Below are 19,104 nucleotides of genomic sequence, written 5' to 3' on the forward strand. Positions count from 1 at the left end.
AATACTAATCTACTTCTGTAAATCAGGAGGAATGTAATAATAGAAATGTCAAATGAGATGCAGTCTATTGTCACTGATATTTACTTTCCATCCATGAAAGGCCATGCCTGATCAGAAAATAAGATGCCCTCTAGGCAGTAGGATGTTCACTCTTGTTGTTGGGAAAGTGGGAAATACAGGGTGTGCTCAGTGTGCCCTCTAGTGTTGACACATGAGAACAGCGCTGGATGTGCTGATTTTCTTGCTGCTGCAGAAGTGCAGTTGGGATCACAAAATGTCTCTATTTCCATTAGGTTACAATCTAATTTAGGGACATAATGTAACTGAAAAGGTAATTTCATCTCTCACTTTCCTTCTTTATTGCCCATTACTTAAGAAACAAAATTAACACTTTAATTTGGTTGATGGAATTTAACAAACTATGGGGAACGTGTTGCTTACCTGACTGATATCTATTAGTCATGCCCTTAATATTTATAATTTTCAGATATGGGCTTCAGTAATTAAGAAGCACCGTGACAGTTTGTGCCTTTTGACACACAGAAAAAGACCAGCTGGAGAATTCTGAATGAGGTTTGACTAATTTACATTGGACAGCTACTCATTTTTGTTTGTGTGTGTTTTGTGTTAATTCTTTTCAATGGCTTTAAACAACTGAAACAGCACATTTTCTAAATTAAAATAAGTATTTCTCTAATCTTGCTTTATTTCTGTTGTTTGTGAGATCTCAATTATGTTTTTATATTTGTTTTATATTCCAATAATTAAAACATATGAACTTTACAGTTGAAAAACATTAAGCTTAAAGTGTTTACAGGAAAATACTAATTACAATACATTGCTCTACGGGAGATGCTAAGGTAAGAAGTCCTCCTTCTATTGTTTGGTTTGACTGATTTATCTGGTTGATAATTTAAAAGAATAACAAAGTGACTTGCAATTATTGTATTTTCAGGGAGATATTAGCATCAACCGAATGATTAATTCAACTCCAATAGTATTCCTTGATATTACCTCTCTTTTGAATGGCATATTTATGTATCATACAAAATTGTTTCATTTTTAATCCTTTTTCTTTGTTCTGGTTAAGTTTTACATTGACATACCTCAGTAGCAGACTGACATTAGCCATCATTCATTATTTTACAGGTTGTGAGTAGCTGTTGTGTTGATATTGAGTTTTGGGAGTGAAAATCAGGTTAGTTGTTAAAATTCACATGAGACTTCTACAGGGCCTTAACCACATCTAGTCTTTAGTATCCTTTAAATTATACACTTTCACACTAAAAATGATATGAAATGGGTATATAGATGCTGTTTTATGACAAAACTAAGATTAACTCATTAGAAATTAATCCCTTGTTTCCCCACATTCCTGCAGTATACATTTCTGCCCGCTTCAAAGAATAGCAATGCTGTCCTGTGGTGTTACTGTGCTGGAGGTTTAACTGTGAAAGGTATATAGTTAATACCTTTCTGTGGTGTCTGTACATATCAGTGTTATATTTTAAACAGCAGAGATGACAGTGACAGTGCCAGTGCCCCCTATTAGAATCAATCAATGAGACGCCTGTTTAATAATAAAAATGATCTTCTTTTATTCCAAGACTCCGTGGCATTGACTGGTTTTTTTTCCTGACTGAAAATAAGTAGATCCATTGACAGAAATGAATATGTAAGAATCCATATTGAAATAATAAAAGGAAGATAGCAAACAATCATATAATACAATATTATGTTTCCTAGTTTGAAATTATTTTTTCTACAATCAACATGACTCTTCCATAGTTCTTCATTTTCATTCTGAATAATAAATCTTTGGTGTCCTTGACTGTCTTTTATATACAGTATTAGTTATCTATGCCCTCAGACTGATCAGATAGCCAATCCTGTTGACAAAGGCAGTGAGATTTATGTGTTTCCCTGAGTATTAGTTCAGCCATACAATCATAAAACACACACACACATACACACTCTAGTAAGGTAATAAGAAGACAAGGAACCAAAATCTTGACCATGATGCTCATCTCAGTAGAAAGATCCTTATTTGTGGTAAATCATTAAAATACACCTCTACCTCGATAAAACGAGATCCAATGTAATGTGAATCCGGATACCGCGGTAAAGCAAGAATGATTTAGAAACTCAACACACAAAGTCATGCACATTTACAGCATTTTGAAACTTTCACTTGTCTGCAAGTTTTAATTGACTTAATAATGTAGACAGTTGAAATCCGTTCATTACTTTACCTTTTTTTAGTTTCATTTTAACCTTTTCTATAAAAGTAGAAATGTTTTCAATCTATTTAATAGTTAACAGTTCATATTACTTAACAATCTATTTATAACATAGTTGGCTAAGTGACAAAGTGGCCCATGCTCCTATTTGTTAAAATACCACAATCATTTTTTGCGACAATGTGTAAGGATGTGTAATTAAAAACATGTTCTGATATTTTGTGTGAATTTTGCATTTTCCTTAGCATTACACACAGTCCAAACAATTGATGTATGATGAAACCTAGCCCACATGGTGGGATTTCAATGTTTTAAGCAAGCTTATAAAATAATTGTTGTAATTAAAGAAAGGGGATACAATGTAATAATTGTAGAATAGATTTATTTACTGCATGCACCTTGTTAGTTTTAACAAAAATTATATGCTTTAATAACAGAAGTGCTTGAGGCCAACGCAAGTTCAATATAATGTGGTTTCACCTGTAACACGGGTGTTTTGGCTCCTCAGGACCGCAGTATATCGGGGTAGAGGTGCTGCTGTAACAGTTCGTCATATTCCAACCAGGTCTGAAATACTGGATGGAGATTATGTGAATTCCATAGTCCTCGATTCTGCTATTAATCAATATAGATGAGATGTGCATGTACTGCCTATGACAAAATTAAAATGTAGTCTTATACTGGTTACTGGCACATATCAACATTATTTCGTAAAACAATAAATGTACAAATAAGCTGCCAAATGAATGAAAACCCCTCATTCACACACAGCATTTTAAGTGGAATGGTATGTTTCCTGACTTGAATATGTTAACTTCCATTACTATTCTATTCCAGCTTCAGTCTTTACCAGAGTAGATTCTAGTAGAAGAGCAGTAGACCCTATATACCTAATAACATGCACAAAATGAGAAATTAACAAATCAATATGTGTGAAAAACTACAGTTATCCCAATTTAGAAATCTGCAGATGAATAGAAGCTATATGGTTTTGATGCCATATGGAGACCTTTCTACGAATGTTGTGTTCAATCTGGAATAACTCATTTTATAAAAGACCATGTGGCACTGGAACTAGTCCAGCTATAAACAACTAGACAATTCTCAAGGCAGTGAGAAATAACATACTGATATATTAATAGAGCTCAACTTCCTTAGCCTTTAACAAATGAGGCTTTGGGGAGAGCTGAACAAAATTAATTCGTTATTGAATTATTTTAATAAAATAAAACTTACAGAGGCTAAAACAATGTACATCGGACTAAAATACAAAATGGATTTCTACTACTTACACAAGACAGTGCAACATATTAATTATATTCTGCACAATATATGTACTAGGAAGAACAAAAACCTAAATATGCCTTTTAACATGAATGATAATAATAATTCCCTTTTGATATTTTGGTTAGTCTCAGAAAGCTAGTTTGTTATATTTAATTAGTTAGTTGGTAATAATGTCTAGGGAACGGTTTATTGTACTGTGTGTGGAGTACAAATTTCCCTATATATTCTTAGAATTACATTGCTTAGGGTTGTTTTTCTTTGAATGAGAACTATAGTTAGGTAAACAGTCAATTACTTGCATTAATATTGCATAAATAAACTGTTGTATTCTTCCTCCTGCAATAGCAGTTTTTTTTTATTTCCTCAAAATCTGGACATAATTAAGACTTAATGATTATAAGGGGAGGGCAAAATTAGTTTTAAAATGAACACAATATAAATGCTCATGGTAATATATGAATGAAGTACTTAATTCATCCTGACATATGAGGTCACATTAATATGGGCACCCAATTAAGTTCTCTCTATTAAGTCAGATTAATAAAAAGCCCCTCATTAAACAGCTAATATGGTGAAAGGTCAGGATCAAGTAATTGTGTTTTCTTTTTAAAAAATGAATCGCAGCAATGAAAAGGGCAGCATTACAAACATAACCATTATGGCACATACATTACAAAGAAACCATTATCATTATTTCTGCTGTCTCGTTCTCTTTCTGGCTTCTAAAAGGATTAGTATTACCATTAGCAGGAGTATTTGTTGAAGCCCTAGAAGTGTTGCAGTGATAATCACGAGATCATGGCAAAATAATAACAGTTCTTCTGCAAATATTGTTATTACTATCAGTAGAAGTAGTAACACTACCTCCAGACCTCTCCGGTCTTCCTATCTCAGAAGACTCATTGTACCCCCTCTCTGCTCCCCTTCCTCCAGAGCTGCTCCTTTTCCACCCTCGCCCCAAAGTGGTGGGACAACCTTCCCACCGAGGTCAGAACCGCACAGTCCCTGACCGCCTTTCTGTGATTACTGAAGACACATCTGTTCAGACTGTACCTGTAATACAGAAGCCCCTGGGCTGCTGAGCACTCTTGCTCTTACACTTTCTTATTAAACTATGCTTCCTTGTGCTCCTGCCTACTTATGTATTGTTAGCACGTTTTACTGCAACTGCTCCTCCACTCCCTTTAGCGCATATCTAGGACTTAACTGTATTATGTCTGCACTGGTTAGCTCATTGTACTGGGATGTATGTGTATTGTATTTTGTACTGATTGTACTGCACTTTATAATATTTTCAAATGGTTCTTATGTACATAGTAAGTCATCCTGGATAAGGGTGTCTGCTAAAAATAATAAAAATAAATAAATAAATAAATAAATAAATAGTATATATATATATTATGTGAAGGGGGTCTACTGTGGATAATGTCTGGTTTATAGATAAAGCAAAGAGTGTGTTTTAAGACATCTGGTAACTTGTACAGTGAGGACAGGATTTTGAAAATAATTAAATTGAAGCTAGTAAGCAGCATGCTGTAGAATTATTTTCGACACACTGTGCTACCAATCAGAAAAGGAAAGATATAGCTCTTAGTTCCTTGAAATGTCATTTATTGATCTTAATCTGAGGAAAAGTTGAAGACTCGTGCATGCTGGAGTGCATTCTGTTTCCCCGATGGATTTCTGCAACTAAAAAATATTTTATCATTTATTTTTAAATGTAGAATTACCCCTCCCTCCCTCTTAACGCGGTTTGGAATCGCCAATTACTGAATTTGGCTCACCTCTGTGTCGTTTCCAGAGGGACGAGATAAGGCACATGTCCTCTGATATGCATGCTGTCAAAGCTGCAGGCCCAGAATGCACACAGTCCATCTCTCACACCAGTAGGAGGACTAGATAGAGATGGAACAGCCCTGAACACCTCGAACATGCAGGTGCCTGAGAAGACACAGGACTTGTGTGCCAAGACCTGATCTTCTGCACACTGTCTCCTGGGTTGCCCTGTGCCAGATGCACTACATCGTGGAAAATCCCAGTCTGAACTGGCAATGACATGAACCAGATCTGAGAGCAGACCTATACAACGCACCGTGCACCGTGCCCAGGGGCTCTCATGACAAGCTGTTTATATTAATAAAGTAAGAATGATACAAATCAGAATTTAAAATAAATGTGTTTTGAGTGATTTTTTCTTTAAATAGAAGAATAGAGAATTTTTGGATAGGTATATTATATTTGTTTTGATACACTGAACAATAGTGTAATAAGGTCCATACTAATATGTTGCTATATATAACTCAGACAACTAATGGCAGTACCATGCTTCTTTTCTTTATATTTGCATCTGGCTCAATTAATACCCAGACCAGTTTTGTTTTATAGCCATACAATGAAGTAATGTTTGGTTATGGTTATTGAATGTGTACCCTTTAATTAGACTGGTGATATTCTTGCCAGATGAGAACAAGTATACTGTGGCATGCTGTACACTACAGATTACCAATAATAATTAGGATCAAATTCATTTTCTTTCCTTTATTTCTTTATTTTATTTTCTGTGCAAGTAATCTCAAATTCATTAACTAAAAATAAATAATCGATTTATTGCAAAAGCAAAACAGCACTCAAGGTCTGCCCCCTAGTGTTCATTAGCTTGGCTCCGTTTGGTGTGTTAATAGCTGACATTTTTGTTTTAACAGTCTTTACCACGTTTAAAAGGGTTTTTCTACTGAGCGTTAAAACATTAGACTACTCCTTAAAGTTGCATTATATATCTTTTGGCCAGCTTTGAAAAATCACAGCCTAAGGAAATGAAGGGAATAGTTTTCTGTAACCCAGCTCAGTATTCACTTATTGCACTAGTATGTATTATCTTATCAATAAAGTGCTATAATGTCTTGACAAAGTTTTGAGAGATTTTATTAGATTTTGTAATTTATTTTTTATGTAAGGTTTCATTAAACACTATGGTTATTAACAATATTGGGCTTTTATAGTCAATTACATAAACAGATGTTCACTTTATTGACTTAAGTTGCCTTGATGCTGCTACAGTACAATAAAAGTGTATTATCATCATAATTATCATTGAAGGGTGTAATCTTTTATGCATATTAATTCCCCGCATAAGGGAAGTAAAATATGTATTTGAGCACCAGGAAACCTGTGCCAAAGATTTAATGAGTTCTTATAGAGATGGCATTGTACAAGCAATTCATGCTAAATGGATTATGCCTAATATTTAATTTTCATTTAATCTTAGAAATGTATTTTGTGCAGGGAAGCCTTGGCCCATGGAGTTGAACGCATAAAATGTAACAAGCCCAATGTAGCACAAACTGTTCTGTTCTATCATATACTACACTCACTCACTATTTTATTCAGACAGTCACTATTGATTGAGTATCCTCAAGTGATACACAAACATGTGACCTTGAAATGCTGGAATAGCTTGCTTTTATATGTTGTTACGCCATTGTGTAATATTCATATGCTTCTGTATGGATAATTAGAAAAACAAATTAAGAATATAAGGGGGTATACATTATTGTATTCAGAGGACATTTCAAAATATCAAAGAGGTAATTCAAGACATTCAATTCCATACACACACAGGCATCCACTGAAGAAAGATTATTTTTTTTACAGAGTAGAGATGTGTACAGATTGCAGTGCAGTAAGTAATCATCCCATGCATTGAACATCATTACATTTGATTTTTTCAAGTGCAGATTTGACTAGGATAACTGGAAGCTGGCCATTGACACTGTTATCATGAGAATAATGTATTACTCCACTCAGTTTTAAGTTCTTGGATCTTGGCCAATAGTCCCTATATTTGAGAGTTGTGATATGGGAATAAAATATTAACCAAACATAAAATGCATCGATCTTTCAAAGAACTAATGTCCGCTCTCTGATGTTATTTTAGGTAGGAGAATGGCGGGTAATAAAAAACGTTTTGTCTGCTTTAGCAACACTGTATTTATTATATATTTGCATTAACTACAACAACAATCAATCAGTTCCAATGTATTGGAAAAATAATGTAACAATATGGGCTCAATTTTATTTCATCATAAGAAGACCTTTAGGGCAATCAACAAATGGGAGGAATCAAAGGACAGCTACAATTTACATCACAACATATCCTGACAAATGCATGAGTACTGTTTCAGTGAGGATAGACATTTCACAATATCCAATAATCTATCGGTGAGAATTTGGTTGTGTAAGGTGAACACTGATGTTACAATGTCTCCTGATGACTGTCTTCACCTACCTCTAATGTTGGTAAATCAATCAATCAAATATTATATAAATATCAGAAAAGACATTAACATTCCTCCTTGGTCTGAGAACTGAGGTTGATCTTTTTGAGGAAATTAAACCCAATCACAGAATCTGTCAAACAACTGTCTAGCAATTCCCTTCTCATGGATTTCTATGCATGTGTTAATATGATGAGAGGAACAAGGTGATGATGCAGCCTGAAGGTCTTTACATGTGGTCAATTTGAAAGGGGAAAAACTGCAATTAATTAAATGTCAAAATTACCTTGGAAAAAAAAGATATACTGTCCACTTTTTGAGTAAGAGTATAGTGTGTACATCATGAATTTGATGCAGGGAGAATATGAATACTTTGTGGAGATGCTATACAAAGTGCTTGTTTAAGAAGAGAAGGTGTTAACTTTGCCACAATGAGACTTAGCTTTCATCTCATTTGCAACAGTAACTGCTCTTATCCTGCAAAGCTTGTATTCAAAATATATTTATTAAATCACTAAAACTATATTATTTGTTCTTTATTCATATCTTAAATCTTTGGGGTATATTTATCTAGTCATACAATTGTCTTCTGCCAGTGTAGGCTAAACTTTGAACACAGCAAAATTAAAGTGTTCGATTGTGTAGCAAAGTGCCTTCTTCCCTTCCATGCACAAGGGGGTGAAGGCCACAGGCGACAGTGAGGAGGATGAGTGTGTGACAGAAGATTTCTGACATTGTTTCTGCTCCCTGCTGACTGCCAGAAAGGCTTCACTGACACAGTTTTTCTCATCAACCTCCTGTTTCTCAAGATTTCCTCTCAGTCTCAAAGGAAAACCTAGAAAGCTTTGTAAATAGAGGAAGGACAAAGTAAGGTCAATAACAATATATATTTATTTTATATACGTATTTATTATATATATATATATATATATATATATATATATATATATATATATATATATATATATATATTGAGAAGATAAATATCAATGTATATTGTATGTTATAATTCCATGGTTCAAATACCAATATTCAGTTCTCTGTAATAAGTATTTTCTACAGTCTTCACAATGTCCATACTTGTAACACAAGAAGCAGCCTTAGGAAAGCAGTGTGCTTTTTCTTATTGCACATTCACTACCATAGTTGCTAAGGTTATGGGGTTGCTATTAAACAGCACATGAGAATCACAGAAGCCATTGGTTTCAGCAAGTAGCCATTATCATTATGATTATATGAGTAATTAAAACATTTAATAAATAGTATTATACTTAAGTGTTTGGTTAACTGATTACTGATAGTTTTAATGAAGAATACCGCAGGCTATGAATGTAAAATGTTGGATTATATATTGTGCTTGCTGAAGATTAAACTAATTATTGAGTATAATACTAGCTCTAGCTGTTGTCTTGAGTGGACATGTGAATTAGATTGTGTCTAAACTAAACATATACATTAAAGTAGGGTTTTCTGGTGCAAGCAAAACTTAGTACTTGCTGAAATGCAGTTTGCAAAATCAGTCTCTATTTTTTTTTTTTTTGTAAATCCACATTGAAAAGTAATACAGGTATTATAGAATACCAAAACAAATCATTAGATTTGTAAAGGCGAGTATGCTATGCATACCCCTATCGCTTTATATCCCATTAATGATAACTCCTCTAAATATGTGTTCAATATCTAGGTGAATTTCCAGTTCCAGATGCCTGTCAGTTGTCTAGCTGTCTCTTCAGCCAGCCCTCAGACCAGCACTCAGATTTCTTTTCACCATCTCATGGAACTAGAGCTCAGCCACAGCTGTCTGTCTGGGCTGTATTAATTAGCTTAAACAATACAATGCAGCCTTTGTACATGGAGCCGAGCAGCAATTCGAAGAGATCCATTTCACATCCAGCAGGGCACTATGGGACCATTGTCTCCCCCTCTGTGAAAAGAGAAAGGCATGCTGATATTGGAGACATTCTTCAGGAATGCAAGGCTCAGGCGCTTTCTGCCCAGCAAGGTCGACAGATACGAAACTGAACCAGAGGTTTTATGGTCAAGGTTTTGTGGGAATGTCCCCAGCACATTAGCATGGAGAGGAGCTTGCCTTTCCAATGTTTTCTTCACAACAGACCACCCAGACATCCCCAGAGATCAGCAAGACACCCATTCATGTGTCTATCATAGGTATGAATGGCTAAAAGGCATTCCTGTAATTTAGGGATCACTGCATTTTATGCTCAGAACTATATATATATATATATATATATATATATATATATATATATATATATATATATAATGTTGACTAAATGTAAAAGCATGTAATGTGTAATCTACTGGCTGCAGTCTTACAGAGCTGTTAAAAAATGGCTTCTGTTTATCAGGTAGTTACAGAATTTATTTCACCAAGCTATTCATGCATACAAGCTAATTTCCTAATTCCCTTTAATGATGCTTGATGAGAAAGTGAAAGTGAGAGAGATGGAGATGGAGATAGAGAGAGAGAGAGAGAGAGAGAGAGAGAGAGAGAGAGAGAGAGAGAGATTGATTTCTGTTCCACTTCAGGATGCATCTGTTGGTTTTATTATTCTTCCAGGTATCCTATAATTTCCTGTTTGGTAATTTAAATAAACTCTTTGCAGACTATTTTTATGGTAGTTTGGACTTTGTAAATAAACATCCTTTCTGTTTGCAGTGTCTACAGAACACTGACTGCAAACATTAGGAAAGTAAACTAGCTTTTCATTCTGGATATATTTACATCATGCATTGCATGCATGCATGCAACTTCAGCATTGTAGGCCATTCTAAAATAAGATGTTTTTGTATCCTGGGTTCCCCATTGATAAAACTATGGATTTAATAACATGATGATAACATACATACTACTAAAAACAATAATGATAGTGGTTGGTTGCTCCATTAAAAATAATAAATAAATAAATAAATAAATAAATAAATAAGCAAGCAATTCTTCTGAGGATAATTTACAGTTTTATGCATCTTCACATATAACTATACTGTATATAAGCAACTTTTAAGACTTTAAAAATTAAGCTTACATTGTATTTAAAATGTCAAAAGATATCAAAAGCCATCCATGAAGTAATGTTGTGTCATTACTTCAGGGATAGTGGAAAAACTACAAATTCAATACAAATTTGCCTTCCCCCCAGCAACTTGAGTTGTTATTATCAAGTCAACCGAGTGTTCTTAAACAAGAAGACCAATGAGCAGGGGGTGGCACTGATGTGGCTTTTTTAGAATTGTTTCAATGTAAGAAAAATATTTGTTAGGAAAGTTAAATAAAGAGACAATAACTGGCCTACATTGTCACACCCTCTGGTTAATACACTGCAGCTTTAAAGAACACACCAGTGTATTATTTTCAATAATTTTGAGTGTGACTGACTGACTCCGCCGCTAAAATGCTTGGGTTTCCATTTGTATTTCTGTTCTAAAGATACATCATTAGCAGATGAGGTATATTTGCCTTCGTCTTCCAAATGAAAATATATTGGCTATGCAAGCCCATGTGTGAGATGGTGCTCTCAAACAGACAGCAGGTGTTTTTCAACCTGTTAGCAGCTGAAATTTGTCATCTGGCAGGCATATTCAAAAACATGTAAATAGTCTCATCATCAGGCTCTCTGAAATATGTGAGTTTACAGTTGGTATGGTATGAACACGTTAAAGTCCAAAGATTTCTTCCAAATTTTATAAAGGCAGCTGTGAGCCAAACTTCTAAAAAAATATATATATACAAACATCAAACAAATAAATACATTTATCCCTGGTGTAAAATTAATTCTTATATTTAATTTCATACTTGTTAAAGTCAGGAAAACATGCTTCATATTAACAGCATATCTGGAATTTTAGGAATCATGCATATTTCATTCATTTATATTGTTTAAATACTGTTTATCTTTAGTAATGAAAATTTTACTTATACACATTTTATAATTTTTTTGTAATTTATGCTGTTTGTTATGCACTGCTTTCTATTGAAAAATGTTATAACCTTGCACATACACTATTCCCAATGAGATCACTAAAATAGACAGACCTCAATAGGACACTAGGAGTCCTAGATTTAAAAAATGGGTTATTCTTTAACTGAAAAGCTGGCCTTGAAACATTGTGTTGAAGCTTCAAAAACCAAGGGACCCTTATGCCCTATTTTTATAGAATTCAACCTATGTGCAGACAATGATAGCAATAATACAAAATTAGCATTTGATATATGATATTATGGTTAATAATAATGTAACATCCATTACACCTTACAATTTAGCACATACCATGGATTTTAATTGTGCAACCATTTGGTTTTGTATTTCACAACTCTAATTGTGAAGTATGAAATCTATGAATAACCAATAAAAGTAGTTCTCTGGTACTAAATACATAAATTAAATAAATAACAAACAAATAAATCCATAGAAATCAATAGGAAATAATTCCTTTCTTGGGCATTGTATGTATTTATTTTGATAATTTCCTTCTAAAACAAGTAGCTGATGAGTGAATGGAAACAGAAACACGGTCAGAGCCTCGTTCTGAAATGCAGTCACAAGCATACATCTGAGTATGAATCCTGCATCGGCCAAACTAGTGACAAACACAAAAGATCATTCCATGATTGTGGGAGATTTGTACACTCTCCATAACCCAGGGGAGCTGAGCCCTGTTACATGTGAAGAAATAGGATTAAGATCTCACAGATCTTACAGTCTCTCATTTTACATTTTGTCTGACAGGGTTCCAATTTCAAGAAGAAATTAAGAGAGAGATAAAGGTACCCAGGGTAATCTGGATCAACTTTCTTGATTTTCCATAGGACTAAAACATTATACTAAATGGTGCCGAGCATTTCTCGTGCATGTGAATGAATTCCAGACTTACAGTACAGTACAGCACACCTCCCGATGTGGATCTGAAAGTGGTTGACAATGCATACTGAATGTGCAAGTGTGCACCATGTGTACTGATATAGTGAAGCATAACAGGAATACTCAGTTCCTGGTAAGGACTTTATCAGCTCTGTTATCTTAGTGCTAAATAGCTTTAATACAGTCTGTGGTACACTTTACTTTATTTATATTGTGAATGACATTGATGAATGACACTTTTTGGAATTACCCTTCCTCCAGAGCCCACACCTTGTCCACCCTTGCCCCTGAGTGGTGGAATGACCTTCCCACAGAGGTCAGGACCAAACAGTCCCTACTCAAAATGCAATTGTTCAGACTGTACCTGTAATACAGCAGCCTCATCTCCTGGGCTGCTCAGCACTCTCTTATGCACCTTATGCTCCTGATTAATGTTAACACTTCTGTTGTTTTACTGCAACTTCTCTGATGCCTACCCAAACAATTTAGCACATATCTGGAACTGTATAATGTCTATACACTTAATTCCTTGTACTAGGATGTGTGCTTATGGTAATGGGTACTGATTGTATTACTTCACTTTGTAATAGTTTGAAAATGTTTCTTGTGTAAACTGTAAGTTGCCCTAGGTAAGGGCGTACAGAAGGGTAAAAACTAATGTGATATAAATAAATACAATGAGATCAACCTGAAGCTTTCAGTTATACCAGGCTGCTGTACAAACAAACAGCACCAGTTCATGGTTATGAGAGCTTCAAACACTAACAAATACACATACCTGTAGACACCAAAATGCAGAATTCATAGTGGTCCTATTGGAAAGCAGCTCTGACTACTCTATCGCTCAGGGGCTGCGTAGGCCTGAAGTTGTCTCCCAACATCCCATCATTGCCCTCAGCCAGGTCGGCACCTTTAATGTGGGATCTCAGTCTTCGAAACTCCTCTATCTGGAACAATGCAAAAAATAAAGAGACATGTCTCATTCTGCCACTGTTGGTGTGTGTCTGTGTATCAGGATATTTGAACATGTTGTGTGTGTGTCTGGATAAACCGTACTGCAGTTATCTCATTGTTATGAACTTTAAATGTAATGTCATTGTTTCATGGAATAAAGCAAAGTATCTCCACACGAGAAACAAGAAAATTTAACAAGGGAACCAGTAAACCTGACCAGATGGGAAAGTAAAATGTGCTATCTTGATTAATGTTAATGTTCATAGTAACCAGCCAATAAAAACACTGTCTCCAAGGGCAGCCCTTTATTGTGATGAATTTTATGGGCAGCACCTGTGTACCACTTGTTTTCTTAAGACAGCATCAGTCGCTATAAAACTCTGAGTCCCCTCCACTACTACTCTTGAAACAAAACAACAGTCACAGCACTTGAGCAAGTTAACTAGTTCATCTTAGTTTTCATAGATTTTTTTTTTTTTCCCATGCATGGCCTGTTGCATAGAGACAAGCTAATTCATTAATGCACTGAGGTGAGTCTCTTGAGGTCTTTGCAAAGCTAAATAAGAAGAAATTGGAGGGCAACAAGGCCCTGGTGCGATGTTAATTTAATTTCTGCCTGTTCTCTGTTGATTTTCTGTTCAGAATATAATTCTCAAACATCAAATAAGTTTGACAAATATCCCTTGCAGTGATAAATAGGGCCCTGCATTTTATGCATTTTGCTTTCTAATTCACAAGGTGATCAAGTAGTCTGCTAAATTACAGCCTCCAATCTATTGCTGGATTGTTTCTGTCAGGTGGACATGTAGTCTTCTGCTTGGGTAATATATGATTTAACTGTTGCCACTAGCTTGTCAGAATTCAGAAAATGATTTGCCCAGATATTGCTGGAAAGGTTTATTATATGCACATTACAAGTCAAATGTGCTGAATTTGGCAGTAAACCTCGAAGAATGTTATTGTAATTCCTTGATCATGTAACTGGCATTATCAGAGACAAAACCAGTCACATTATTAAAATTAACTTCAAATGCGTTTAATCATTTTACAATGCCCTGTGCAACCAAATGAGTAATTCAGAGAGTGCAGGTTAACTGTATTGGTTAATATTACTTTCAGTTCTGAGGTATTTGATCATCCTTGGAGAACAAACAAAACGTGCAAAACATACTGATCTTTTGCATCTGTAGACACATCTATAACTACTGATACACTGTCAGACATCTTTACCAATTTTTGTCTTGTGTAAATCAGTAATTTGGGGTAGATATTCCCTTCTCACTTGACCTACTTTAGGAATTGCTTCTATATGTATTGCATGTTTGTTCAGAAATGCACCTAGTTTGGGATTATCAATTCTTCCAGGGAAATCAAATGCCTCTGTCAAATCTAAAATAACATCTAGTTGGCATTCATAACTTTCATTCCCCTTATAGCTGTCAATCTCAGCCTTTCATTTTATGTGTTTTTCTAATGATAAATATTGGTTTATTCTTGAGTTTCAAGTATGGTCCAAAGATAAATTGCAAGTTGTGCAAAATAAATTATACCCATCGGTGTACAGAATACCAGATGGATATTGCAGTGTGTGTTCGCTCAATTAAATGCTTTTTGGTTGCGATGTCTTTAACTCCAAGTCTCTCTGTCTCTCTATGTTTCTTTCAGCACTTCAATTTATTCAATGTATACTCAGTATAGGTTCCTAATTAGTCAAATGAAAAAGTGTTGATTTTTTTACTCGTGAATCCAACTATTTTAACAGAGAGGCTGCAGAGACATCTAGGGCAGAGCAGTTGAATTACAATCAGAGATACAACCCCAATTCTGAAAAAGTTGGGACAGTATGGAAAATGCTTATAAAAACAAAGAGGAGTGATTTGTAAATGTACTTTGACTTGTATTAAAACAAAAAACATATAAAGACAAGGTATTTGTGTTTTACCTAATCAACTGCATAGTTTTTTGAAGGTAAACGTTGATTTTGAAATTGATGCATGCAACACGTTCCAAAAAAGTTGGGACCGGGTCAATTTAGGACTAATAGCGATGTGACAAGTTGAAATAAGAAGGTGATGTGAAACAGGTGAGGCAATCGTGTAATCATAGTATATAAGGAGCCTCCAAAAAAGGCCTAGTCCTTCAAGAGCAAGAATGGGTCAAGGCTCACCAATCTTCCAACAGATGTGTCAGCAAATGTATTATTATTATTTTTATCCAGGGCGACTTACAACATAAGAATAATCCAATACTTTGAGAACAACATTCCCCAAAGACAAATCGATAGGATTTTGAGCATTTCACCTTCTACAGTGCACAATATAAGGAACTGGGTCAAATCTCGGGCAATGCCGAAAACCACTTCTGAATGCGCGTGATCTCCTTTCGCTCAGACGTCTTAAAAACTGTCATGAGTCTGTAATGGATATCCTGACGTGGGCTCAGGAAAACTTTGGTAAACCTTTGTCAGTCAACACCATTCGCCGCTGCATCCACAGATGCAAGTTAAGGCAAAGTAGAAGCCAGACATCAACACTGTCCAGAAGAGCCGCCAACTTCTCTGGGCTCGGTCTCATCTGAGATGGACAGTAGAACAGTGGAATCGTGTTTTGTGGTCCGACGAGTCAACATTTCAAATAGTTTTTGGACAAAACAGCTGTTGTGTTCTCCGTCCAAAGAGGAAAAGGACCATCCAAGCTGTTATCAGCATCGGGTCCAAAAGCCAGCGTCTGTCATGGTATGGGGGTGTGTCAGTGCCCATGGCATGGGTAACTTGCACATCTGTGAGGGCACCATTAATGCAGAAAGATATGTACACATTTTGGAGCAACATATGCTGCCATCCAGACGTCATCTTTTCCAGGGACGTCCCTGCATTTTCCAGCAGGACAACGCCAAACCACATTCTGCCTGGATTACAAGCGCATGGTTGCGTAGGCAGAGAGTGCAGGTGCTAGCATGGCCTGCCTGCAGTCCTGACCTGTCTCCGATTGAGAATGTGTCGCGCATTATGAGTGTTATTAAAAGAAAAAGTGATGTTACACAGTGGTAAACAGTCGACTGTCCCAACTTTTTTGGAGTGTGTTGCAGTCATCAGATTTGAGAGTGTATTTCATAGTGTATATTTTAAAAAATACATTAAATTCACAAAGTAAAACATCAAATAATGTGTTAATAATGTGTTTTCAATATAGTACAGGGTGAATTGAATTTTCAAATTACTCTTTTTGTTAGTTTTTTTGCATTTTCCATACTGTCCCAATTTTTTTGGAATTAGGGTTGTAAAATCAGTCACATAAAATGCAGGGCCCTAGCGATAAATACAGAGAATCATGCAGGACACAGCTGAAATTACATAATATATAAATAAAAATAGATTTAAGAGGAAACTTATATGTTTTTCTTAAAGAGGAGTGTTAGGACTTTCCATTAGGGAAATTCCAATATAGTATTATCAGAGATATGTATATTGGATTACATATACTATGCTGCCATCTCATTCTCATGGGACAAAGATTTGGGCCTAATTGCTTTTTCCTTTAATACACTGTATAACATCTTCAACATTTACTATATATAAATAGAGCTTTCCAACAATGAGATATGACGTACACGCATGATTTTTTATTCCCATTTTTCCTGAATGAGCCCCATCGTTCATTTCTTTCTTTCTTTCAGTTCTGTTATGTCTTTGAACTTTTGTTCCAGGGAAATCAAAATGAGGCAGCACTCTGCTATCCCAACACGGACAGCACAACTGTTTTTCTTATTTCTTTATTTATTCATCTGTTTATGTATTATTATTATTTATAGCTTTTCATTGATGCCATTTCCAGGCTTCTCCAATGACCTGTTTGAAGTGTACATGAAAAAAGATATGTGTCACGCATTTCATGTGTGACCTTTGTGTTGTTTCTCCTGTAGCAGGATGACTTAAAGCGCTGCCAGTAACCTTTACTTGAAAGTGGCGGAGTGCTGTGATGTATTTTACAGAGGCCTCTCATTAGCAAAAATGAACATTGGCCCAATATCACCTTTGAGTCACAAAGAACGAGGTTGCTGAGCTGGCGGTGTACTTACCTGCATCTGTGACACCGTCAAAGGATAACGGTATAATATCCATGTGACATTTTCACTGCAAGGAGGCATGGTGAGAGAGCCCTCATAAACCCAATAATCCCGAAGGAGAGGGTCTAAAAGAAGAAAACACGCACAGCCCCAAAAGGGATCATGTTCATGGATGAATTTAACTTTCATATTAGCATTCAATCACTGTATGAAATGCCTTATGCTGGTTAACAGTTATTGCAATAAGACAAAGAAAGCTGGAAGTGTTTGGCCACTGGTTCAGTACAATTTTGAAATTATTGACGTACTGTAAAACTACCAGATATATGAAAATGTCATAGGCAGGACCGGAACCTTTAGCTGCTGGCTGATATGGTAGTGTACTGAGAATATAGTTGATAGTTATCACACAGGGGATAATATCAGAATGATATCAATCACCCAAGAAGAAGGCTTAATAATTCACTTACCTGGCAGCAATGTGTTGGGATTAAAGCACGGAATGAGTTTTGTCTTCCCCTGGATTGATAAACAAAAGGCCAGACTTGTACATACCACTTTTGCTGTTAAACACGTTCTTGTTGCCCTGAAAGACCTTAACTACACATTTTACCACACAATCACCTATACAATTTGCACAACACTTAAATAATTATCTACACATATATCTGTGAAGAGTTCAGGTGTGAATCTTTAGTGTTTCTAAAGCAAAGGTTACAAATTAAAGCATCACTTAATTGTATTGTTTGTCCCTCAGTAACCTAATACTGGAAATCATAAAGCTTTTCAGGGAAATTAATAGAATAAGGCATTTTACTAAGAATCAATTCACAAAATATATTTTAATATACTTCACCTGCCTTTATTATATATATATATATATATATATATATATATATATACAAAATATAAATAATAATAGGTGTGTGTGTGTATGTATATATATATATATATATATATATATATATATATATATATATATATATATATATATGCACACAACTATTATTATTTATATTTAATTTTTCTCCTGTTTCAGTAATATATATTATATCAATAGATAGATAGATAGATAGATAGATAGATATACAGGGCCCTCCTTAACCTTTAACATTGACATTTTTTGCCTTGGTTTTCCATAGAATATGAGATATAAGGTTTCTGTGTGTTTTTCGGTTGTCAAGGAATAACTCTTCTTCCTACGTTAGCTGCCCATTACTCTATTAATACATTTGTGCTGTTATCTACTAGTACAAACATTAAAAGATGGATTCACTGGTTACTAGGTTTCTTTTCTTAAAATCTAAGCAACTGCATTTATGTTGCTTATTTGCTGTAATAACAAGGAAAAGTACAAGTGGTAATCACCTTGTATTGTATATCCTGAAGGACCTCTGTAATAGC

General features: G+C 35.1%; 1 protein-coding gene across 1 annotated transcript in view; it reads right to left on the minus strand.

Annotated features, from left to right (window-relative positions):
- Window positions 1-8,782: 8,782 nt before the first annotated feature.
- The window catches only part of ca8 (carbonic anhydrase VIII), a 20,735-nt gene continuing 10,413 nt past the window's right edge, over window positions 8,783-19,104 (minus strand). Inside the window, exons 5-9 of the mRNA XM_066720168.1 lie at window positions 19,069-19,104; window positions 18,171-18,219; window positions 17,713-17,825; window positions 13,460-13,628; window positions 8,783-9,725 (exon numbers count right to left, since the gene is read on the minus strand). The exon at window positions 19,069-19,104 is cut by the window's right edge and continues 27 nt beyond it. Of these exons, the coding sequence (XP_066576265.1) occupies window positions 13,494-13,628; window positions 17,713-17,825; window positions 18,171-18,219; window positions 19,069-19,104 (333 nt within the window). The 3' untranslated portion in view covers window positions 8,783-9,725; window positions 13,460-13,493. The remainder of the gene's footprint in view (window positions 9,726-13,459; window positions 13,629-17,712; window positions 17,826-18,170; window positions 18,220-19,068) is intronic.

This window comes from Amia ocellicauda, chromosome 2 (assembly GCF_036373705.1).
Source record: "Amia ocellicauda isolate fAmiCal2 chromosome 2, fAmiCal2.hap1, whole genome shotgun sequence".
NCBI lineage: Eukaryota > Metazoa > Chordata > Actinopteri > Amiiformes > Amiidae > Amia > Amia ocellicauda.